The 26,218-nt window shown below is 51.9% G+C and overlaps 1 protein-coding gene across 5 annotated transcripts in view; it reads right to left on the bottom strand.

The window, feature by feature from the left end:
* The window catches only part of OGDH (oxoglutarate dehydrogenase), a 66,706-nt gene that overhangs the window by 10,714 nt on the left and 29,774 nt on the right, over positions 1–26,218 (bottom strand). For 3 of the 5 annotated variants that reach the window (XM_078442636.2, XM_078442634.2, XM_078442635.2), the window contains exons 5-11: positions 22,008–22,052; positions 13,970–14,085; positions 9,060–9,214; positions 8,801–8,947; positions 8,524–8,614; positions 7,975–8,154; positions 5,073–5,201 (exon numbers count right to left, since the gene is read on the bottom strand). In XM_078442636.2, coding sequence (XP_078298762.1) covers positions 5,073–5,201; positions 7,975–8,154; positions 8,524–8,614; positions 8,801–8,947; positions 9,060–9,214; positions 13,970–14,085; positions 22,008–22,052 — 863 coding nt within the window. The remainder of the gene's footprint in view (positions 1–5,072; positions 5,202–7,974; positions 8,155–8,523; positions 8,615–8,800; positions 8,948–9,059; positions 9,215–13,969; positions 14,086–22,007; positions 22,053–26,218) is intronic. The other 2 variants (XM_078442638.2, XM_078442637.2) reach the window with 1 other exon arrangement.

The raw sequence follows: 26,218 nt of genomic DNA, 5'->3' as shown, positions 1-26,218 counted from the left end.
TGGAATGTTACACCAACACCTGGGAAAACCTCATGGAGTAAGAGAAAGCAATCGGCAGTCAGCACCACGATGACACACGTTAGAATCACCTCACAAAGACATCACAAAAGATGTCAGGAAAATACTTCGATGAAATTACGAACATGCCTGGCATGCGTGAAAAAAATAAAAGCTCTCAGCAAAGACACAGGAGACATAAAGAGAACTAAGTGGAAGTTTAGAACTTAAAAGTAAAGGAAATTGGGGGAAAACCCTGAATATTGGTCTGTATAGTGGAACAGGGCAGAGAGGAAAGAATCAGTGACCTTGGGATCACCCCAAATCTCAAGAAATAGAGACTGAAGGGCACCATGAACAAAGCCTCAGGAAATGTGGGCTCTAACAACGTGTCTGACGTTGGTGCCGCTGGAGACCCAGAAAGAGGGGGTGGGGCTTAATAAATGTCTGAAGTAAGAGATACTGTCTGCAGAAATAAACATAAAAGAGGGGGTGAGAGAACTGTCCTCTGGAAACTGAGGACATTCTGATGAAAGACACTGATTATGACACAAATAGAAAGATATACCATGCTCATGGATTGGCAAAATAAATATTAAAATGTCCAAACTGCCCAAAGCCACCTACAAATTTAATTCAATCCCTATAGAAATACCAGTGGCATTTTTCACAGAAATAGAGCAACAAATCCTAAAATTTAGATGGAACTACAAGACCACGAAGAGCCAAAACAGTATTGAGAAGGAAGAACCAAGCTAGAGGCACCACATTCCCTGATTTCAAATGATACTACAAAGTGTAATGATCAAAACAGTGGTCCTGTCATAAAACCAGACACATAGACCAATGACAGAATGGAGAGCCCAGAAATAAACCCATGCCTCTATGATCAATTAAGTTATGACAAGGAGCCAAAAATATACAATGAGGAAAGGACAGTCTTTTCAACAAACGGCATTGGGAAAACTGCACGGCTACATGCAAAAGAATGAAACCAGACCACATTCTTCCATCACACACAAAATAAACTCAAAACAAAGACTTGAATGTAAGGCCTGAAAACCATAAAACTCCTGGAAGAAAACACAGGCTGCAAGCTCTTGGATGTTAGTCTTAGTGACTTTTTGGAAATGACACCAAAAGCAAAGAAAACAAAAGCAAAATCAACAACTGGGGCTCTATCAAACTAAAAGTTTCTGCACAGCAAAGGAAACCATTACCACAATGAGAAGGCAGCCATGGAATGGGAGAAAATATTTGCAAACTGTATATCAAATTGTATATATGGGATTCATACTCCAAATACATTAAGAACTGATACAACTCAGCAAAAAACAATCCAATTAAAAAACAGGCAGAGGATCTGCACAGATATTTCCCCAAAGAAGACATCCAGATGCCAACAGACACATGAAAACATGCTCCATATCACTCATCATCAGGAAAATACAAATCAAAACCACAATGAGATACCACCTCACACCTGTCTGAATGGCGAAAATCAACAACTCAGGAAGCAACAGGTGTTGGCGAGGATGCAGAGAAAGGGGAGCCCTCGTTCACTGCTGGTGGGAACGCAGACTGGTGCAGTCACTCCGGAAAACAGTACTGAGGTTCCTCAGAAAGTTAACAATGGAACTACCTTATGACCCAGTAATTCCACTTCTGCGTATTATCTGAAGAAAACAAAATCACTAATTCAAAAAGATACATGCACCCCTATGTTTACTGCAGATTTATTTACAATAGCCAAGACACGTAAACAATCCAGGTAGCCATCAACGGATGAATGGATAAAGAAGATGTAATATATATACAGTGGAAAATTATTAGGAAATCAAAGAAGGAGGGGCGCCTGGGTGGCTCTGTCGGTTAAGTGTCCCACTTTGGCTCAGGTCATGATCTCGAGGTTCATGAATTTGAGCTCTGCATCAGGCTCTGTGCTGACAGCACAGAGCCTGCTTCCTATCCTCTGATCCTCTGCCCATCCTCGTCTCTCTGCCCCTCCCCTCCTGCTCTCAAAAATAAATAAACATAAAAAAAAAAACCCAAAAACAAATCAAAGAAAGAAATCTTGTCATCTGTGACAACACGCATGGACCTTGAGGGCATTTCGCTAAGTGAAATAAGTTGAAGACAAATACTGTATGAACTCCTTTGTATGCGGAATTTAAAACAAAACCAAACCCAAACTCATAGAGAACGTTTTGGTGGTTGTCAGAGGTGGGAGTGGGGAGGAGCATGGGTAAAAGGAGTGAAGGTGGTTTGGAAAAAAAGATACAATGTTTGAAAATTCCCCAAATTTGTCAAAAGATACAAATCTACAGATTCAAGCAGCTGAATGATGCCACGTCACGTGTCACGTGGGTGGGGGAAAGACGGTCTTCTTCACAGGTGGTGAGGTGTAAGGCAAGCCCCCCCTCCTTGCCTCACACGCAAAAGTTAACTTCAGGGGGTCACAGACATAAGAGCTTAGAGGGAAACAAAGGAGGAAAAGTACAAAACTTTCGGGCTTCAAAAAACAACTCAAGAAAGTGAAAAAGCCATAAAGTAAGAGGAAACATTTGCAAATAATTTATCTGATAAAGGGCTTGTATCCACAATATATGAAGAATTCTCACAACTCATAACAAAGAATCCAATTTACAAATGGGCAGAAAATCTTTGTGGATATTTCTCCAAAGATCTACAAATGGCCAATAAACACACGTGAAAATGCTCAACATCGTCAGTCATTAGGGAAATGCAAAAACCAGTTCACACCCTCTTTGATGGCTGAGACAGAAGGGAGACAGTAAGAAGTGTGAGAGAAGACCCGGGAAAGTGGGAGCCCTCAGACACTGTGGACGTGGGGGGAATGGCGGCCTCCTGGGAAAACAGTCTGTGGGGTCCTCCAGAGGGTACTCAGAGCTACCATGTGACCCCACAACCCCGCTCCTGGTACGTGCCACACAGAAGCCTGCGCCCGGAGCAGCGTTATGTGTATCAGCCAGGAGGTACGAACGGTCCAAATGTCCGTCAACAGACACGTGGGTGGACAGCACTTGACAAAGCCACAGGACAGCTATCCACGGCCATCACAAGGATGAAGTCCTGACTATGATGTGGCTAATGGCTGTGTAGGCCTGGGGAGCACGGGGGGCAAGCATGTGACACCTAAGAGACACAGAGTTTCTTCAGACAACGTGATGCTCCACAAGAGTGAGGACACCAGAAGCCGCTGTCTGCTGTGGGGATCCCAGCTCAGTAAAGCTGCTGAGACAGAGAAAACGTGGAGCAAAGCCCCAACAGGGTGGATGGGAAGAAATCAGGTGCCATGCAATCGAGCCCTGAACGCAAAGACAAGGGAAAGGCCTTCCCATGGCCAACACTCTGGGCCACCAAGCCTCCTGCCGGCAAATTCCACTCAGTGTTTACAGAGGAAGTTAACACCCACTCTACACAGGCTTTTCCAGAAAACAGAAGATGAGGGAGAAGTTCCCAGCTTACTATATGAGGCCAGCGTTACCCTGCACAGCCAGACCAGGCCGACACGGCCAGAACACCACAGAGCCACGTGGTGTGTGAGCGGACACAAGAGTCCCACGCTCAGAGTGGATTCACTGTCCGCAAACCAGTTGACCATCTTCAGAGACGCAGAAAAGCATCTGCTAAGAAACACCAGCCCCTTGTGATAAATACTGCCTACAAACTGGGAACCGCCTGCAAAGGCACGGACAGAAAACCTACTGCAAGCACCACACTTAGCGGCCAAGACTGAGCACTTTTGTCCTAAATGGGGAACAAGGAAGGGACGTCTTCCCTCCCCGCTCCACGCTCTGCTTACATCCTGGCCGCACAACAGGAAAGAGAAACACGAGGTGTTTACGTATGTAGGTTGGACACAAAGAAACAAAACGGTCGCCAAGACAGGGCTGTTAATACAGAAATTCCAAACTATCACAAAAAAATTAGTAAAAGCGAGTTTAATAAAGTTGTGGGATAAAAAACGCAAAACTGAACTCTATTTCTATATCCTAGTAACACCTGGATATTAAAGTGTTTAAAAAGTACCCTTTATGATAGCCCCCAAACAGTGAAATATTTAGGTGTCTCACAAAACACGTGCAGGATCTATACTTGGAGGATTACAAAATACCTAGACAGAAATTAAAAAGAATCAAAATAATGGAGAGATTTACATATTCTCAGATCAGAAGGCTCAGTGTTGTTGCAGCTGTGGCCCCTCCCTAGCGGACATACCTGCCAGCGCACTTCTAATCACAATACCAGAGCTTTGTGGAAACTGACAAGCTGCTTCTACAGTTTGGATGAAAAGGCTACCAACTTAGAAAAGCCAGAACAATGTGAAGAAGGAAGGAAGCCAGAGGACTCCCACGGCGGCCTCCAGACACACAGCAGAGCTACGTCATCAACGTGGTGTCAGCAGAAGGGACACACGCACATCAGTAGAAAAGAACAGAGGCAGAACAGACCTGCAGTCACGTGGTCAATTCATTTGACAGTCCTTTCCACAGACTGTACCGGAACAAGTGGATATCTACACCCACCTCGAAACTCCAAATACATCACAGACTACACCCTATAGAAAAGATGAAACTGTAAAACTTCCAGATGGGGGAAAATCTTCGTGACCTCGGCAAGGCAAAGTTTCTTTAGATCTGACATCAAAAACATGATCCAGGGGTGCCTGGGTGGCTCAGTCGGTTGAGCGTCTGACTTTGGCTCAGGTCATGCTTTGACAGTTCATGGATTTGAGCCCAGCGTCAGGCTCTGTGCTTTTGCAGGGTCCTTGGTCCCCCCTCCCCTTCCCCTGCTTGTGCCCTCTCTCTCAAAAATAAACATTAAAAAAAAAAAAAAAAGAAAAAAGACAATGCATTGTCCACATTCTTATAAAAAGACATGTATCTTTATAATCAGAAAAGAGCAACTATGCTAAAAAACTGACACACATCACCCTAGGTAAGACTAATATGAGCACAAGGGCCCTTGGGAGGGTCTGACCACAAACCCGATGCTATGGCCTCAGTGGTCTCTGCCACCAAGATGCAGAGGCTGCCTGGAGCCCGGGTTACCTGGTTGTTGACGACCACGTGGACGGTGCCGTGAGTTGTGTAGGACGGCAGGTCGCTCAGATGGAAGGTCTCGTACACGATGCCCTGGCCGGCGAAGGCAGCATCTCCATGCAGAAGGATGGACATGACCTATACACGTGCAGAGAACACCCCAAATCTGACAGAGCCCTGACCACCACATCCACAAGGCACCCCAGAGACAGTCACTTGTCTGCTTTCCCAAAAATAATGTTTTAAAAAAATTTTTTTCTTAAACGTTTATTTATTTTCGAGAGACAGACAGAGCATGAGCAGGGGAGGGGCAGAAAGAGAGAAGGAGACACAGAATCCAAAGGAGGCACCAGGCTCTGAGCTGTCAGCACAGAGCCCGACGTGGGGCTGGAACTCATGAACCGAACCGTGAGATCATGACCGTAGCCAGTCAGTGGCTCAAATGACTGAGCCACCCAGGCACTCCCCAAAATAACGTGTTTTGAGACCGTTTCAGACTTAGAAGAAGTGGCAGAACACAAGACCCCCTAGACTCCTTCCAGTGTGTCTGCCCTGCATCTGCATACCTGTCACAGAGCCCACGGACCCCATGCTGAGCACAGCAGGTGGGACCCTCCACCAGGGCAGCAATGCAGGCCGGGCCTTGACCGGGAGCAGCCCATTGCCCCTCCTGTGTCCACAGCCCAGACAGGCCCGGGGTTCTGGGGTGCTTCATGAACAGGCTCAGGAATGGCGCCCTCTGTGCCAGGACACCTCAGCTGTGTCCCCCATTCACCCAGCCGTGTCCCCCGTTCACCCAACTGTGTCCCCCATTCACTCAGCATTTCCCCTGTGTCGTGAGAAAGGTCTCTGTGAGGACCTCAGTACCCCGCTCCTCATCAAACTCTGCCCGGCTGTGGTCGCTCCAGCGTGTGTTTGCTGGGGTTCCAGAAGAGCCTTCCCTTCTCACCCTTTACGTGTGCTACTGCAGGTTCAGGAAGCCCTAGTCTGTCTGGGAGGCACCACGGGCTCACAGAGCCCTAGTCTGTCCAGGAGACTATAAACGATTAGTGTGATAGTGACTCCGTGGCGCCCACCATCCCAGATTTGGCATGGGAGCCCCGTGCCATCTGGATGGGCTCCGTGGCTCCCGCGCCTCCTGCTCTCTGGCCGGGCGAGGTTCAGCCTCACGCTGCGTGGCCCCCGCACAGCCTGGAACCACATTTCTCTGGGAGCCTGCGTCCTTGAGCAGAGCACGGGATCCAAGATTAGTATTTGCACACAAGGGTGTCTCCTGGTGTCCGTGTCTCTGGCAGGATGGCAACACTGCCCCACGCCCTCCTCCCTGCATGTCTGTGAGCACCTCTTGCACCATGAGACACTGTTCCTGCCGCCTCGACATATCCCCAGCGCCCCTGCTCCTGACAGCCTCCCGTGTGTCTGTCCTCAGTGCCAGGAAGGGAAGGTCTGTGACGTCCTTCTTGGGGACAAAATCTAGATCTATTAAACAAAACCCTGCGTGTCCTGCCTCCAGATGCTCACGAGGACAGGGGGATGGCGGACATGGTGCTAGGTTTGTGCAGGGGCCTGCTTGGTGCAGCTGGGGGGAAGGTCACAGGAGCCCTCCTCCCGTCGTGCTGTCTCTCCTGAACTGGTAAAGCCACACGGCTGTCCCAGAGGCTCCTTCGGCGTGGTGCTGCTTGCTGACGCCACAGGTGCCCAGCGTTCCTGGTGTCTGACAGCCCCCGGTGTCCCACATGGACCCTGGCAGGAGCGGGTCTCAGGGCAGCCACCCCTCTACACCAGGGGCCGCTTTCCCACAAACACCCAAAGGGCCAATAGGGCCAGACTCTGCCTTGGTCACGCCTACAGAGGTTACATGACTGTTCTTAAATGCCGAGTGACATGGTGTAACAGACCCCAGCCCGGCATCCTCAGCGGAACAGAAACTGCAGACGGTGGGGTCTAGGTTCATGGCCGAGGCGGGTGCGGGCTCACGCCTGGGCAGCAGCGCTCCCCAAGACCGGAGACTCTCCTGGCCGCACATCGCACGGCAGGACCTATCAGTGCCGTCGCCTGGAGCACGTTACCTGTGCCTGACAGCTTTTGCCTGTTTCCTTCCTAGAGAGGAAGGAAACATCTCTAGGATGCTCCCAGCACTCCCACTGAGTGCTGCTTTGGGGACAAACGAGGACACCACACGGAGCTTCCTGCCATCTCACTCCCTGCTCGGCTCCCAACGCCCCAGCGAGTGTCCTAGCCCAGGACAACGGAAATGCTGGAGGCAATGGTCATGCTGGCCTCCTCCCCATCCCTCCCCGGCCACCCTATCCTTGCCGGTCCCAGGGGCTGCATGGGGTCCCTTTCCACCTGGAGTGTGTACGGCACCGCCCAGGCCCCTAAGCCCCTGGGTGTGGCCTTCACATCCTGCCCCTTGTCTGCAGGGCATCCGTCAGCACAGGAACCACTTCCTGTTGCCAATGCCTGGCCCAGACCCATCGCCGCTAACAATGTCCCTTGTCACCCTCTGCGTGTGGTACTAGTGAACCTATGGGATTTTGAATCACAGAACCCGGTAAACGAATGCTCGGCTCCACCTGTAATGAGCTTAACTCATGTAAAGGTTGCCCTGGGCCAGCGGCCCCCTCTGCCCTCAGTGCCCTTGACAGGCCTCTACCCTAGCCCGTCTTCATCTCCAGAGAAGGTCCTTTTTTGGAAGACCAGCTTCACCACAGACGTGATGGTGGCAGCGGCCCCTCCAGCCCAGCCCTGTGCTCACCACCTGGGAGGGAGCACTCTGAAGGCAGGCCTGGGTCACCATATACAGGTCCCTTGAGGTCCGCTCAGAATACTTTGTTAAATGCCAGAAACTCGAGGTCTGAGATACGACTGGGCCTGTGAGCCCATCCTGGCCGGCCCCCCACGGCCTTACCTTCTTGCCCTCTGTGTCCCCGCAGTAAAACTGCTCGGCCTTGGTCTTGCCCATCACCACGGGGTCTGCAGCCTCGAGGTGGGAGGGGTTGGCCACCAGTGACAGGGTGATGTTCCTGTCGGTCACGCGGTTGATGCGCCGGTGGTACATGCCCAGATGGTACTTCACGTCCCCGGAACCCTGACACACAAACAGCAGTCTTGGCTCTTGGAGGGAGGGGTTCAGGCTGCTGTGCTACATCCAGTCCTAGGACTCCCAACCTGCAAAGGTCTTCCCAGGACGGCTCCCGCCCATGGCACCGGGAGGAGGTCCTCTGCCAAGGAGCACATCCTGGACCCCCAGCAGGAGGCCTGGGGGTTGTTGCTGGGCCTCTGACCTGTGGCCGTCCCTCTTTTCTCAGAGAGGACGGCTCCGGGCACGTCCTCTATGAGTGGGGTGGAGTGGGGTGGAGCCCCCACCCCTGGAGGCCGTCCTGAGAAACACACGGAGAGGGGATCCCATGTGGGCTGAGCTGCGCCAGACGTTTCTGGGAGAAAGTGGGGGCCTCACCTCATCGGCAGCCTCCAGCTTTGAATCGAACTGGCAGAAGATCTGCTCCAGCTCCTTCCTGATGACATTGGCAAGCACGTTCAGCCGCCCCCTGGGACACAGAGACCGGTGAGCAGGGATCAGCTGCTCTGGGCACCTCAGGCCACGGTGTGGCAGGAGGCAGGAAGGCGGAAAACAGGCCGCTGCCCATGGGGAACACTCCACTAGCCCCTTCGGCTGCGGCCCCACATGGTCGGGGATGGGGGAGGCTCATGGGGACGGTCACCGGGGCGGGCACCTGTGGGGCATCCCCATGATCACGTAGTCCACTCCATTCTCACTGGACTTGTCGATGATGGTCTTGAGCGCAGGAATCAGCACCTCACACCCCTCCAGACCAAAGCGCTTCTCGGATGACCACTTTCGCTGCAGGAAATCCTCAAACCTGGACAGGGACCGAGTCACCCCGAAGAGCCAGGTCACCTGGGCCAGTGCGGCTCGCAGGGCCTGCAGCCCCGCCTCCTGCAGCGACCCCCTGCCCTGAGCGCAGCCCCCACCTGGTAGACCGCACGAGCCTGGCCAGCAAGGTCCGCTTCTCCTCGTTGGTGAACTGCATGATCCCCGGTGTCTCAAACTTCTGCCGGATCCACTGGCACTGCTCCAGGTCATTGATGAACATGAACTCCACCCCGATGTGCTGACAGTACGCCATCTGCTTCACACACACAGACCCCATCAAGGCTGCTTGCCCAGGGCCGCTGGCCGCCCACCCAGCTATGAGGCCAGAACAGATGCAGCAGAGCCGGCTGTGACCCAGGGCAGAGACCAGGGTGGCGCCAGGCCTGGGTCCACGGCCCCCTCTCGCTGCCAGTGTGGCCGCAAGGTGCTTCCTTGGGGTCACGCTGTGCCCACTAAGCAGGGAGGGGCAGCGATAACCATGGGGCCACAGTGCTTCCCTTTGTGGCAGGAGGACGGAGGCACCTGCCAGGGGACCGGACGACTCTGGGAAGATAGCCTCCCTGAGCCCAAGGTCAGACTGTGCCTGGTGCCAAAAGAAAGAAGGGACCACACTGTTGGTAGGTGATGGAGCTCAATGGCCACCTAAGATTTGCAGGTGCTTAGGTTTTAAATTCAACTTTTTTTTTTTTTTTCAACATTTTTTATTTATTTTTGGGACAGAGAGAGACAGGGCATGAACGGGGGAGGGGCAGAGAGAGAGGGAGACACAGAATCGGAAACAGGCTCCAGGCTCCGAGCCATCAGCCCAGAGCCCGACGCGGGGCTCGAACTCACGGACCGCGAGATCGTGACCTGGCTGAAGTCGGACGCTTAACCGACTGCGCCACCCAGGCGCCCCTTAAATTCAACTTTTAATGACTGTCTCCTCTTGGGAAGGCCGGGTCCTACAGCAGCGTGCTTGCACACATTGCAAAGCAAAGGGCCCTGAACAGAGCGAATGCATCCCATCCACGGTGCAGACGTTGCCACTGGGAGGGAGGCCGTGTGTCCTGTGGGAAGCATGGGCTCCCTGGACAGGAAATGGTGGCGGGGGACACAGGAAGGCCAGGAGGGCCCAGCCTCAGGGTGGGGGGCCTGGGCCCAGGCCCGTCTGTATCCTCCACCAGTTCAGGGTGAGAGTAAACCCCAAATCAACATATGAGCTAAAGAAGAAAGCACCTGGTGTGGCAACAGGGCTATTTTATGAACCCCAAAACGTCTCCAACAGCCACACCATCCAAGCACTCAGTACCAGGTTCTGTCTGTGCCCCATCGGTTTTTACAACAGATACGGAGCCTACTGGCACATGGCAGGGCAGGGACATGCCCCAGGCCCTTTGATCCTGTCATCTGGAAGAGTGCGCATCTCTGCACACTGCTCCATGATTGTGAAACAAAGGAAGGTTTGCCCTGAACTCAAAATAACAGCCAAGCACTACACACGCCATCATGCTAGCCAGGAGGAGGACGACCTTGTCTGGGGATGAAGAGGAAGCGAGCTGGGGAGGGCCTTGGTGCTTCGGATCAGTTCATCAGCCAGGTCAATGAGGGTGTCTCAGTGATAACAGAGGGTGCAAGAAGTCCGGGGCTGGGGCTGCTGGGCCGCCCTCCCTGACTGCACGGTTAGCACTAGCTTCACGGTGCCAGGCTGACCCACAGAACATGTAACACAGCCCAAACAGAGTGCCTCTGAACATGAACCCTCCTCTCTCAGCTTCAAAAAGGTCTTCCTGGGGTCCCAATACGATCTTCAAGGCCCAGAGAGAGGGGGAGTGAGATGGAGGGGAGGGTAGGAGTTAAGAAGGGGGGGAGGGGAGAACAAGAAGGAAAAGGGGAAGGAAGGAGGGAAAGGGGAAGAGGGAGAGATGGAGAGGAAAGCAGAAGAAGGGGGGAAAGGGGACAGGGAGAGGGAAGAGGGAGGGGAAGGAGGAAGGGAGGGAGAGAGGGGGGAGAGGAGGGGGAAGGGGGAAAGATGGAGGGGAAAACAGAAGAAGGGGGGGAAGGGGAGAGGGAAGAGGGAGGGGAAGAGGGAGAGGAAGGAGAGGCAGGGAGAAGGGGAAAGGAGGGGGAGGGAGGGGGAAGAGGGAGAGATGGAGGGGAAAGCAGAGGAGGGAAGGGGAAGGGAGAAGGGGAGGGGCAGGGAGAGGAAGAGGGAGGGAGAGGAAGGAAGAAGGGGCTAGAGGGAACAGGAGGGGGACAAAGAGAAAAGAGGAAGGGGGACAGAGGGTGAGGGCAGGGGAGAGAAGGACGAGGGGGAGGAAGGGGGCAGGGAGAGAGGAGAAGGGATGGAGAAGGAAGAAGGGGGCAGGGGAGGGGAGGGGGAAGGAGGAGGCAGGGGAGCTCTGGGCACAGGTGGGAAGAGGGCAATGACAGGTGCCCCTGACACCTGCTCACACCTGTGGGGCATAATTTCCCTGAGGGAACACTTAGAAGATCAAAGGAAAGATCAGGCAGAAACTAGAAACGAGTGAGGTCAGTGTGGGTTGAGCTACTAACTGGGACATGTGGTTACTGGGACCTGGACGCAGTTTTGTTTTTCCCATTCCTGGCTCCATCCCCAGGAGAAACAGCAGCGAGTTTGAGGGGTGGTTCTCAGCCTCTCTCCCTAGAAACAGGTGCCGAGTGGCCCTGGCTGCAAGCAGATCGTATAGCCCTGGGGCCCCAGGCCTGGCCTGTGGTTCTGGCAGCGCACGTGCGCCAGCAACCTAGTGTGGACAGGCGTGCGTGAACGTCCGCACCACCGGCAGGCAGGCAGGTCTGCTCAAATGCCTGGCCACCATGAGCACAGCACTGGGGTGGGGATGTGGGCACCCTGGGGTTGGGACACGCTATGGTCAAGGTCCCACACCTTAAGAGTGGGCTCCTGGGCTGAAAGAGAGCCGTGGGGCTCTGCTCCCTCCCAACGCCGGGGTCAGGGCCACCGGGGACTCCAGCCTGAGGAGGTCAAGCACAGGGCTCTGAACATCTCCACTGTGCTCTGGCAGGGGAGGAGGGCTGAGCTCCCCACTGGAGACCATCTCTGTGAAGGGAAGGAGGGGCAGATGCACAGCATGAGCTCCTGTGCCGACTGGTTCAGTCCCCGCCTTCCGGAGAAACCGTCAACTCTGAGATGGCTGAGGTGCCTGCGGGCAGGGGTGCAGCATGCACAGGCTCATCTGGATGAGGACAGGTCTACAAGGGGTGCTGTTTCTGGGGTCTAGACCAGGAGAGTGCCTGGTCAGGAATGTCCCAGAGAAACACAACATGAGCACACATGGAATTAAAATTTTTCTAATAGTGCTGAATGAGTCCTCAGACCATGTAGTGAAGTATCAACACGTCAGGTCTTTAATACTAAAAGGTTACTCAGATCCTCTGTACACTTCCAGTGCTCAACCGCCACAGGTGGCTGCTGGCCGCGTGTGCACAGAGCGGGTCTATACACTGCAGTCAAGGTGCACATGGAGGAAGAGGAGGGACCAAAAGTCCATTGCCTTGGCCAATCCTGCCCACCCCTCCCTGATGTCCACCTTCCCTCACGCTTCCCCGTGCTCACCTGTCCCCCATGCCCACCCCTCCCTGATGCCTGTCTCGCCCCAATGTCCACCCCTCCCTGCCATGCTCACCCCTCCCCCATGCCCACCCTCCCTGAGGTCTACCCTTCCCCCCTCCCCACCCTTCCCTGTGCTCACCTGTCCCCCATGCCCACCCCTCCCTGATGCCCACCCCGCCCCAATGTCCACCCCTCCCTGCCATGCCCATCCCTCCCCCATGCCCACCCTCCCTGAGGTCTACCTTTCCCCCCCTCCCCTCCCTTCCCTGTGCTCACCTGTCCCCCATGCCCACCCCTCCCTGATGTCTACCCTTCCCCTCCCACCCTTCCCTCCCACACTCACCTGTCCCCCATGCCCACCCCTCCCTGATGCCCACCCCTCCCCATGTCCACACCCTCATGCTGGCACCAGGTCACCAAGTTTCTACATTTTACCCCACAGCCTAGAAGTGATGAAGACCAAACTGAGGTGCTGATGCCATAAGCCACTTGTCACAAGTTAGACAATGTCACCAATAGACACTCAGACCTTTCTAAGCCACCGTAGCCACATGTGGTACCACTGAAAGGAGCATTTTGATCAGACCCCACCGGCTGGAGTTGGGTCCCCATTGTCACACCTGAGTCACAGGGCTGGGGCTCTGGCTCAGTGGATGCAGGTGTCAGTGGTGGTTCTAGGGCCCAGCCTGCAGACCCGCTGCCCGGTGTCCTTCAGCTGGGGATTCCAGGAACGCCAGGTGCCACCCGTGATTCAGAGCGTGCGTGCCAGGCAGCACCCCAGAAGGCTGCACAAACCCGCGGGGAGCCCACTGTGGAGTAGTTTTTTTCTCAGTCTGTCTGAATGGGCAGTGTCTGCATATGGAGCCTCCCCCCACCCTGTGTAGACCGCGGGGCTGGACACCAGCAGCCAACAGCAGAGCCCTGTGTAGTCCCAGTGTGTGTGTGTGTGTGTGTGTGTGTGTGTGTGTGTGTGTGTGTGTGTGCGTGCGCGCGCGCACAGTGCCCAGCAGGCTGTGAGGCCCAGCCCCAGAAAGGAGAAGGAAAAGAAGAAAACCACAGAAGGACCCTGTCTGGGGTGGGGACCTGCCGGGTGGCCTGGGGCTCGTTCCCAACGGGGCCCAGAAGGTGGAACTTGTGCTCTGGGGGACCTCACACTCCTGAAGCAAGCCACTGAGCTTGGGACGCACAGAAATGCTTTTTCTCTTCTATGGTTGATTGTAAAAATAAAAAGCATGAATCTTTATCTACAAAATAGCAAAAATGCTCCCCGTTACCTTACATTAAAAAAAAAACAAACAGAAAACAAGACAAACAACTGCCTCATCTGGAGGCCCTCCCCCACCCCCTGCCTGCCCCCACCCCATCTGGAAGCCCCTGTATGTTCAGGTTTGCAGCAGGTACACTGGGTTTCTGTGCACGCACCCTGTGCCCCCTCACCTCCAGCCGCCGGATGATCTCCCGCAGAGGAAGCGCTGACTCCTGTCCCCCGATGAACGTGGTCGTGGGCAGGTGGAAGACCTTGTCCAAGTCAGACTCATCCAGCCCGTAGAATCCTGCATGGTGAGGAGAGAGGGGCACAGCCACACGGGGGCCATAGTTTATGGAAAGGGGAAGGGACTCCCCAGGGGAGAGAAAAGAGAAGAGCAAAGGCATAAAAACCTCTGATATATATGAAAATAAGTAATGTCTTATAGCTAGGAACACAAACTTTAGCAACAAACAGCTGTAAACATTACTGGTGTGGTAGTTAAATAGGAAAAACGTCCATATTATGTGTGTACTAGTCCAGTGAACCAGTTTCTCATAATTTAGGAAGCACTGTACTTCAAGGTCCCAAAGACATAAATTTTGACTTAGAAAGGCACTGGGTAAGTTAATCAGAAAGCAAAAGAGAAGCAGCTAAGGGAGGAATTCAGGTAGACACTGAAGAACTGGTGTAGAATAGGGCCAGGACCTTTTGTGCAGAGGTGGCGGGCGGGGCTGGGGGGGCTGGGGGACCGGGGGACTGGGGCATGAGGGCACAGGCCGCGGCCGCCCTGGACGAAGGTGTCCCTCCCTTCTAGGAACCGCACATCTGCACCCATCCTGCAAGTGGAAGTGCACAGGTACCCCAGTACCACACCAGCAAGGACCTGCTGACTAACCGCTAGTATTTTCTACGTTGCCAACCACACAAGGCGCCTCTGTATCTGAAAGTGTATTTCAAACTGACAAAAACGTGAAGGGAGGGCTCTTTCTCAGGCATGACAGGCTTGTTTCGTGTCAAGGTAAGTGTCACGGGGAGGAGACCTGGCAGACTGTCAGGTAACACAGCAGGCAGGGTCACTTCACACCAGCATCCCAGATGCCAGGACGGACAGGGAAGCTCTACGCCAGCGCGCCGCGGTCTCTGTCACCTGGCTGTGCAAGGTCAGACTGTGTCCTGGTTTCTGCCTACCCAAGTGGCAACAAGACGCGACAGCCCAGTATAGGACTCAGGCAGTTGCCGGCAAATACGGTTGTGTGTCTGAACTGCTGGGAGGTTTGTAAAATTGTATATTTCCAGGCCCCATCCCCAGAGCTGACTCACTGGCGGCACATGGGCCAGGAGTCCCCCGGTGTTCCCATTCAAGCTGCCATGGGAACCACAGCCTTTATGTCTTTAACAATTCTGTACACGTTTTGTAAGACTTCAAAGCAAATTCTGTTTTTCAAACACTTTTTGCTTTTTTGCTGGCTTTTTCACGTGGGGGTGGCAATGGCAGCAGTGGTGTGGGTGACCCCATGCGTCCGTGTCCTGCCGCTATTCTACCAACAATGAGGACAGGTCATCGTATAGGTCCAGGGAGGCTCTGGGCATTCACAGCCCAGCGCGCGGCAGTCACGGGGGGCAGCCAAAGTCATTTGGGCGCAGGGAGAGGGGCATTCTCCCTAGCTGATGAAAACACCAGGCGTGGCTACTCTCGGGAACATTCTGACCCAGAGACCCTCAGCCTGCCATGACCTTTTAGCATAAGGTGCCCCTGGCCTCAGCACGGCTCTTTGCCTCCATCACCTAATCTGAACACTCTGGGGCTGTCCCAGTGAGCCTCTGCACGGCCAGCCCTGTTTCACGTGAGAAACGGAACCTCAGACACCTATTTCCAGGAAGGTGGAGCAGACATCTTCGTATCTCTTTCCCACTAACCGCAACTAGAAACCCAGACATCCTACATAAAATGTAAGACAATGTCAAAGGGTGGAGAAGAAGGCTGACCAGCCAGTGAGGTCCCCGGATTTGCTTCTGGGCTCCCATACCCCAGACGTGGGGCAAAGAACCAGAGATCTGTGAACTCCTGCAAATGCAGACAAAAAAAAGCCCCAATCAGAGACACTCTAAAGGGTCAGGAGAGGGGCAGCCGAGCAGGACAGAGAGCTTTGACAATGACGGCTCTATTCTACCCAAGCACACAGACCACACCCTTGCCAGGCTGCCATGCATGCCAATCTCTGGCCCCGTCCCAAGGCTTCAGGCCCAGGATGGAGCTCAGGCTTCACTCCCTCCAGGAGGTTGTGCACAAGCCCACTTCCCCATCTTAGTGTCAGCAGGGTCTGTGGGGACCGGGATGCTCACCCCAAGCTGGCAGTGAGGAGGCAGCCCCTCCCTGCCGCAGCAGTGTGCAGACGGGCCCTGCTGTCACAGAGCTCCGAGTGAGACTCCAAGTCTGGTAACACCCGCACGTCCTGGTCTCAATAAAAGAATCCGTCACAACAAGAACACTGCAGACTGAATGAAGAAAGACAAGCAACAGACACCAGCAGCCGGTGGCATGGACGCTGGGGATTACCTGGCGGATGCTCCCCAGGAGCCGTCCTCAGACGACTTTGGTTAGCAATGAGAATGTGACAGAGACAGTGGGGAACCAAGTCTCTGCAAAGACTGGGGACTCCAAGAAGGACCAGATGGGAAATTCTGAAACTGCAAAATGCAATAGCCCTGAGTTAAAGCTGGCAGATAGGCTCAGGGGCAGAATTAGGGTCACAGGATTGGGGACCCTGAAAACAGAACAGTAGAAATGAAGTAATGTGAAAGAGAGAGAGAAAGCAGACTGGGGAATGAACGAAGAAAGCCCCGGAGACACGTGACATAAAACAAGAGACTGTGTTGTGCCCACGAATCCCAGAAGGGGAGGAGGGAGAGGGAAGCTGAAAAAAGGGACTTGGAAAATAATGGCTGAAATGCCCCAAACATGGCCACAGACTTCAACCCAAAGATTCAAGACGTAGTACGAACTCACACAAGAAACCCAAGTACGACCACGCCAAAACACGGCATAAACTTCTCAAAATTAAAGATGAAGAAAGAGTCTCAAAAGTAGCAGGAGTCCAGGACACCTCACCTGGAGGGAAAAACCACTTGCATGACTGAGGGTTTTGCATCAGGAACAAGGGGGAAGAGTGGGGTCCGCACACTTTTCCAGAGCATGAGGAAAGAGCTGTCTCCCTAGAACCCCATGTGCCGGGTTTAACACGCTTTAGGAACGAAGGGGAAATGGAGATATCCTCAGTTACAGGGAATGAAGAGAGTCTATCACCTAAGGAATAGCTATTGGAGGTGCTCTACAAAAAAAGGAGGTGATGTCAAAAGGGCTCTTAAACACTAGGAGGAAGCTAGGACACGGAAGGCAAAACACAGGCAAACAAACCAGATTTCCTTCTCCTCCTGGGTCTTCTAAGTTTGGTTTGATGTGATGCCAAACCTCTGACCTGCCTGATGTGGTTCTAAATGTAGGCAGAGTAAGTATTCAAGACAATTTTACTTTAAATGGGGAAGCTAAAGGGACGTACAGGGAGGTGCACTTTCTACACTTCACTTGAACTTGTAACATGGCGACACCAGTAGGTTATGGTAAGTTCTATATACATAATATCATACCTAGACAACCACAGAAAAGCAGAAAAAAACTACTAAAAACATGAAAATATGACCAAAAATACTATATATAAATAAAAGTGAAAAAAAATTTTTTTTTTTTAACATTTATTTATTTTTGAGACAGAGAGAGACAGAGCATGAACGGGGGAGGGTCAGAGAGAGAGGGAGACACAGAATCTGAAACAGACTCCAGGCTCTGAGCTGTCAGCACAGAGCCCGACGCGGGGCTTGAACTCACGGCCGCGAGATCATGACCTGAGCCGAAGACGGCCGCTTAACCGATTGAGCCACCCAGGCGCCCCAATAAAAGTGAAATTTTAAAATGTAGGCTTGGGGTACCTGGCTGGCTCAGTTAGAAGAACATGTGACTCTTGATCTCGGAGTTGTGAGTTTGAGCTCTATATTGGGTGTAGAGATTACTAAAAAACGTAAGTAAACGTTAATAAATAAATAAATAAAATATAGGCTTAAAAATCCATATGAAGTCAGGAAAAAGAGCCAAGAAATGAAAAAGAAGACAAACAGAAAAGAAAGAATAGGAAGTTAGACTTAAGCTCTAGCGTAACAATAATTACATTAAATATAAATGACCTAAATACACCAATTAGAAGACAGAGATTGGCAGAGTGGATTAAAAATCAAACAAACAAAAAAACAGGACCCAACTATATGCTTGTCTAAGAAATCCACTTCGACTATAATCTTACGGGCAGATTAAAAGTAAAAGGATGAAAAAAGATATATCATATAAACCCAAGCAACAGCAGAAGTGGCTCTATTATTACCAGCTAAATTAGACATCACAACAAAGAAAGTTAATAGACACAGAGGGAGCATGACATAACGATAGGTCAATCCACCTAGAAGATACAGCAATCCTAATTGCACATGCACTCAACAGTGGAGCTACAAAATATATGCACCAAAAACTGAGGACCAAAAGGAGAAACAGAAACTCACAACTATAGTTGGAGACTTCAACTCTTCTCTCTCAGTAATTCATTGAAAAAGTAAATAGACAAGGATGTAGAAGGACTCAAGAACTATCGACCAACAGGATCTAATGGGCACTGACAGGACATTTCACCTATCAGTAGCAGGACACACGTTCTTTCTAAGTGCCCATGGAACTCAAGACAGACAACACCCTGGGCCATAAAAAATCCTCAACAAGTTTAGCGGAATTGAACAGAGTGCACCCTCTAACCACAAATGAGTCAAATTAGAAATCAGTAACAAAAAGACAAAAGGAATGTCTCCAAATTATTGGAAATGAAACAACATGACCCTAAATAATCCACAGAGCACAGAAGAAGTATTAAAGGGTATCAATACAATGACCTGAATGAAAAAGAAATACAACATATTGTGGGACAGCTAAATTTATAGTAGTAAACACACACATTAAAGAGAGAAAAAGTCTTAAGTCAGTAATATAAGCTCCAACCACAAGAACCTAGAAAAGGAGGGGGGAAACCCCACACAGAAAGCAGAAGGAAATAAAGATAAAAGAAATCAATTGAAATCAACTGAAATTGAAAATAGCAAACAACAGAGAAGAATCAGTGCAACAAGAAGCTGGTTCTTTGAAAAGATCAATAGGGGCGCCTGGGTGGCGCAGTCGGTTAAGCCTCCGACTTCAGCCAGGTCACGATCTCGCGGTCTGTGAGTTCGAGCCCCGCATCAGGCTCTGGGCTGATGGCTCGGAGCCTGGAGCCTGTTTCCGATTCTTTGTCTCCCTCTCTCTCTGCCCCTCCCCTGTTCATGCTCTGTCTCTCTCTGTCCCAAAAATAAATAAAAAACGTTGAAAAAAAAAAAATTTGAAAAGATCAATAGCACTGACAAACCTTTAATAAGACTAACAAAGAAAAAGACAGAAATTACCAATATCAGGAATAAAAGCGGCTATCAATACAGACCCTGCAGAAATAAAAAAGATACTTAGGGAATACTACGAACAACTCTATACATGTACAATGTATACTTGACAACTCATATGAAATGAACCAGTTCTAGAACAATACAAACTGCATTACTCACCTGATATGAAACAGATAATTTGCAATATCTCTACCACTATTAAGGATATTGAATTCATAAATAAAAAGTTTCTGAAAAAGAAATCTCCAAACCCGATGGTTTTTTTTGAGAATTCTAGAAAATGTTTAAGCACTTTTAAAAAATGTTTATTTATTTTTGAGAGAGAGGGGAGAGAGAATCCCAATCAGGTTCCGAGCTGTCAGTGCAGAGCCTGATATGGGGCTCGATTCCACGAACTGGGAGATCATGACCTGAGCTGAAATCAAGAGTCAGATGCTTAACCCACTGGGCCACCCAGGTGCCCCTCTACCGAATGTTTAAAAAAGAATGAACGCCAATATATGCAATCTCTTCCAAAACAGAAAACAGAAAAGAAAAGAAAAAAAAAAAAAAAAAACACCTCATTTTATGAGGCTAGAATTACCCTGACACAAAGAGCAGACAAAGACAGCTGAAAAAGAAAATTACAGACGAATCTCCCTCATTAATACGAATACAAGAAATGCACAGTTGCAGGAATATGTATAAAAAATTATAACCAAGAGAAGTTTGTTCTAGCAATGCATGCTGGGTTCAATATTTGAAAATCAATCAATGTAATCTACCATACTCTCAGGTTAAAGAAGAAAAATCATACGATTGTATCAACAGATACAGAAAATTTTCACTCTTCCTCATAAATAACAATAAGCAAAAATAGGAATAGAAAGGAACTTCCTCAACTTGATAAAGAGCATCTACAAAAAAATCCGTGGCTAATATTATACTTGGTGATGAAAGACTGAAGGCTTTCCCCCTAAGACCAGAAACAAGGCAAATATGTACATTCTCAGCACTCTTACTCAACACAGTGCTCTAAGTTCTAGCTAGGGCAATTAGGCACGAAAAGGAAATAAAAGACACACGGATTGGAAAGGAAGAAATAATTGTTCCTATTGTCAGGTGACATGATTATCTACACAGAAAATCCTAAATACTCTACAAAAAAAAAAAAAAAAAAAAAAAAAAAAAAAGTCCCAGAATAAGCGAGCTCAGAAAGGCCACAGGATACAACATAAATGCAAAAATCAATTCTATTTCTAGATATTGGTAATGATATGTAGACACTAACATTAACAAGAAAAAAAGTCTTGGGTATAAATCTAACACAACACATACAGAACTGGTAAGCTGAAAACTACAAAAAGCTGATGAAAGAAATCAAAAAAGATCTACATAAATGGAGAGGCATACAACATTCATGGACTGGGAGGCAATGGAGTAAAGACAGAAAATCTCTTTAACCAAGCTGTAGGTTTAGCACCATCGTTACCAAAATGTCAGCAAGTCGCTCTGTAAACGCAGACAAGCCTTTTTTCAGATTTAAATGTAAAATGCAAACCTAGAAAAACCACTAGAAAAATACACAGGAGACAATCTTCAGGTTCGTAGGCTTGGCAACGAAAGCACAATCCATCAAAGGGAAAACTGACAAACCAGACCTCATCAGAATTTAAAAATTTGCCTCTCAAAAGACTCTATGAGCCAAAGAATGGGAACCACGTGAAGGTCCCTTAATGAGTAAGGAGTGGACACAACGGTGAGAGCCCACGGCAAGGGGTGCCGCTCAGCAAGGAGGGACAAGCTGGAGTGACAGAGTGGCCTGGATCAAACCTAGAAAATTCACGTTGACTGAAAAATGCCAAATCCAAAATGCGACGTATTATGACTGCATTTGCATAACACCCTGAAATGATGAATCACAGAAATGGAGATCAGGGTGGTGGCTGCCAGGGGTTCCACAGGGTGGGATTGAGGGGAAGCAGTTGGGGCTGAGAAGGGCAGCAGGAAGGACCCGAGGTGACGTGTGGCCACACTGGCACGGGGGACCCCTGTGAACTCTTAGAGCTGCTGTGAATCTACAGCGATCTCACAAGTGCAATCAGGATAAGAGTCACAGCTATGGGACAATGGAGGAAAAAGAGACCCTCTGAGCTCCAGCTGGCATGGGTAAGACTGGCCACTGGTGGGGGGTGGGGGGGATGACGACAGGCAGATGGCCCCCAGCACCTCACTCTGGATTCCTCAAAGGCGCTTTGCCCAGAAGCACAGGTCACTGAGGATTCCTTACTCGATGAAGTACGTGTTTACAGTACTTCAGGTGTCCTTCACACACGGGAAGATCAAAGAGAGACCTTGTCCAAAATGCCCGGGAAGCAGAATCTGAAAGAATCCAGAGCCCCGTGGAAGGCACAGCACGGAAGGTGGTGAGGAGGAGCCGACATGCACAACATTGTGTGGCGTCAGGCCCCGCCGGCCCCGGCAGGAGCCACAGGCCATCTGCACCGGACAAGCCCAGCGAAGCAGCGGCCACAAACTCCAGGAGGTGAAAATGGACAGGGACAGAGACGACACAGAAGTGGCTCCCCCTGCTGGGTGACAGCCGAATGACGGGACAATCAACAGTCAACTTTCCCCAAATGGCATGCTGGGAAAAGTTGCACATCCTGCTGAAATGAAGTCCTCAGCTCAAGAAAGGGGAGAGGCTCGTTGTTTTCCTACCTCCTACGGTTAGCATTCGGAGTCGTTCCTTGAAAACTGCAAGGTCTGAGAGGCAGAGTGAGGTGGCGTGGGTGAGCGCAGGAGGAAAAAGACAGCAAGAGTTAGTTGAGGACCCAGACACCCCAACCCTGCACCGTCACCATGGTCACGGGGAACACAGACACCGTCACACAGACAGACACCAAAAGGGAACAGGGTGGGGCTTGGGGGCTGAGAGCTGCTGGGGTAAGTGTGGAAACCTCTCAGGAAGAGCAGGAGTGAGGGGATCCTGAGGGAGGGATGTGGGCCAGCCACCGCAGTAGCGGCAAGACATTCTCCCGACCCGTCCCGTCCTGTCTGGAAGAAGCAGCTGACACAGGCCTCTCCTGGGACGTCAGACCCACCCAACCCAGCTGGCTTTGGGAACAGAAAAGGAGAAGGCCTAATGTCTAGCATACCGTCCTCAGAATCCGGAACACCAGGCAACAGACCAGACCTACACCTCCAGACTCTGATGGGTCCTAGAGGACACATGCAGGTCCTCGGTCCCCCCCCCTTGGCTAGACGGCAGAGCTGGGGGGGAGCCCAGCTGCAGAGAACCACCCAGGGGGCCTACACATGGCTCCCGCTGCAAGCTTTTCAGTGCTTGTACCGTTCCTGGCGCTTTCCAGGCCACTGGCGAAAACCCACACGTTCGTCTGGATGCACAGAGCACCTTTCTGACCCTGGTCACCCAGCAGGGGGCATGAGCCTGGGGAGGTTCGTGGCAGCGGGGCACCCAGGCCTGACGGTCACTGCAGCTGGTCCCTGCCCTGGGAGTGCAGAGGAAGGCCAGTGGATGCCGTCTTGGGGGCTGAGAGTGAAAACTCTGAGGCAGGGCAGGCAGGACCCCTGCTCTGGGTGGTAAGCCCCCCTCCCCACCCACAGGGACAGCAGCACCCAGCAAAGACCACAGAGCCGGTGGCTCTTAAGACAACAGATCGTCGAGTTCTGCACAGAAGTGCGGATACTCGGCTTGGGCAAGAATAAAGAATCTTCATTTTTCTCCTTCTATCCTCAGAATTAAGACACAGGACCACACCAGGCGGCCACCCCCACCCAACAGGGAAATGTAGGGAGCCACATCTGTTAACAATCTACAGGCAACACACGAAATGTCCTGAAATGTTTACATTTGTTCACTCTGTACTGGTTATGTGGACGTGTTCAGTTTCATCTGTACTTCTTTGTCTTTTTAAAATAAAACGTGAACAGGGGCGCCTGGGTGGCGCAGTCGGTTAAGCGTCCGACTTCAGCCAGGTCACGATCTCGCGGTCAGGTCACGATCTCGCGGTCCGTGAGTTCGAGCCCCGCGTCAGGCTCTGGGCTGATGGCTCGGAGCCTGGAGCCTGTTTCCGTTTCTGTGTCTCCCTCTCTCTCTGCCCCTCCCCCGTTCATGCTATGTCTCTCTCTGTCCCAAAAATAAATAAAAAAAAAAAAAAAATTAAAATAAAACGTGAACAAAGACACCAGCTGAAGGTGAGTGGAGGGGCAGCGGCATTCTGGTTGTCATTTACAGAAAGTGCATAGGGGCCCTAGCTATCCACACGTGACACCACGCTGGACGTAGAGAGGCTGGGATTCAGCCATGGTGCCCCGGGGCGTCCAGCAGGACACCTCTGCAGGGCACGGCCCCTGTGGCCCTGGCTTGACTCCAGCCTGATTCCCAGCTCTTCACTCGGGTGTCTGGTGGCTCCACACGCCACACATGGCAGTCCCTAAACGTTAAGTGAATTGTTCTCTGTTGTTCTGAAATTAGGAAAGTTGACTAAAAAATCAACTCTATTTTAGTTATTCTCCCCGGCCATCAAGGGAGCACAACTGGCCCTGGGGGATGTGGACTGGTGGAGCAGGTGGGGAGGACCAAGAGGACCAGGAGGATGGGCAGAGAGGCCCCATTGCTGGAGCAGGTGGGGAGGACCAGGAGGAACAGGAGTATGGGCAGGGAGGCCCCATCGCTGGAGCAGGTGGGGAGGACCAGGAGGATGGGCAGGGAAGCCCCATTACTGGAGCAGGTGGGGAGGACCAGGAGGACCAGGAGGATGGGCAGAGAGGCCCCATTGCTGGAGCAGGTGGGGAGGACCAGGAGGACGGGCAGGGAGGCCCCATCGCTGGAGCAGGTGGGGAGGACCAGGAGGACGGGCAGGGAGGTCCTGTCCCCCACTAATGCACTCAAGCATCAATGCTGCCGTGATCTTGCACTTCTGACTTGGCTCTGTAACTGCAGACATACCTCCCGTTGTTGGACTTCACAGACAGGATCCGTCTAACAAATTTTAGAAGTTGACACATTTGTGGCAACCTTGCACCAGCAAGTCTATGGGCCCTGTTTGTCCAACCGTATTTGTGCACTCCCTGTCTCTGTGTCACATGGTGATTCTCACCGTTTCCAACTTTCCACTGTGACTGTGGTCTGGATGTGAGGAAGGCCGGACGGCACTTTTCAGCATAAGGTATTCCGAACTAAGGTGCGCACGTGGCCTTTACTCACAGTGCTCCACTGCACACTCACAGTGTGAACGCTTCTGTGCAAACGCGCAGGGAGCCAAAGCGCTCACGGGGCAGGCTTCAGTGTCACACCAATTTTCCTGTGCAGGTCTGGAGCTGAGCTCGAGGGGGCTCCAGCCACGTCCCCCCCGCCCCACCCCAGCCCTGCACTGAACTCAAATGTGAACAATGGTGGCAAACAGGAGCAGCGCCATGAGGTTCTTCCCTGCTCTTTACAGATTTTGTCTCGGGCCCCCTTTAATTGTGTTTAAATCTCACACCAAGGCAGAACCGCACACAGGCGAGGCAATGTGGCTGCGTCCACAGTCCGTAGCGAAGATGGCAATGCCCCGTCGCCACAGGACTCTCTATCTAGACCTTTCCATCCGTCACACCCTGATCCATCTTTCCCACCAAGCAGAAGAGGTCTCACTAGGAAACCCAATCCTGTCTGCACCCCCCCACGGTCTCCCCTGGGGTTCAAGGTGGAGCGTGTGCCGGGGCATCTCAGGTCAGCGCTCCGGACTCTCCTCCACAGACGTGGGGTTGACGGTACAACTTGACACAGATGAAGATGCGTTACTGGGGCCCACCTGGGACACCTGGCTCCCCGCAAAAGGTGGGAAAAGGTGCCCCGTTCCCAGTAATCACCTACCCAACTGTGGCCTCATTCAGAAACTGTACCAACATTAGTGTAAATTTAAAATCGTAGTTAAAATAATCATGTCCTCAACAACGTTCCTGCCACACTGGCGGTGTTGTGTGCGCCACATCCGGCATAACCCTGGAGCCCTGGCTGTCCAGGAGCACTGCTGGCCACAGAGCCTGCTGGGACGGGTATGAGCCTGGCTACTGGTATCTGTTTATTCAGGTGCTGGAAGGCACGAGACGGTAGGGTACAGACCCTAGGCCAGCATTTCCCCTTCTCAATACTGGCCAAGGGGCAAGAGCTTCGTGGAAACTATTTCACATAATCCACTTTCTTTAAAATAAAAAAACAACTCTGAGTGGACACGAGCCATGCCGGCACCACACACGAGTTCAGCACGGGACACTGCGTGCTGTCTGCCTCCGGGGCCCACGCCTGCCCAGCGCTGTGCCCCCTCCCACGTGATTCTTCAGCAGAACGTACTCTCAAACGTGTGGAGCGAGCTTCTCCCCAGCCTCGGTTTCCCCATAAGAGAATGGACAAATTGTGCTCACCTCCACAAGGAGAGGTCAGCCTGGAGGAGGTGCGAGAGGGTCCCAGGCCCAGGGAAGCTGCCGCGTGACTGGGTGGTGCGTCCCCAAGACCTCCACGTGGAACGTGCAGGCCACCCTACTCCGGCTGTGGCTCTGGGCTCCCTCACCACTCCTGACTCCGGTGTGACCCCAGGCTGCCTGCCCACTCAGTTGCTCTCATTGTGACCACGAGGTCTGACAGCTACTTACGTCAGAAGACTGCTAAGCACTGCACTAGCTCATACTCCCACGGAGCTCAGGAAGCTCCAGGCAGCATTCTAACGAGTTTATCTAATTCTGCAACAGCCTCACGAATGAGGAGATGGAGGTGCACAGCCGCTCCCACCAAGGGGGCTGGTGCTGAGGCCAGGCCCGTAGCCCAGAGGAGACCATGGGCACGTTAGCGCCTGTGTCTGGGTCCATGAGCAGCAGTCAGGCTGGACGGGCTGTTTTCCTGAAGACCTGCACGTGCCAAACTGACATTC

Source organism: Panthera onca, chromosome A2 (assembly GCF_046562875.1).
Source record: "Panthera onca isolate mPanOnc1 chromosome A2, mPanOnc1 haplotype 2, whole genome shotgun sequence".
NCBI classification, from domain to species: Eukaryota; Metazoa; Chordata; class Mammalia; order Carnivora; family Felidae; genus Panthera; species Panthera onca.
Note: the sequence above shows the minus strand (reverse complement) of the source record. Positions and strands in the feature narration are given on the sequence as shown.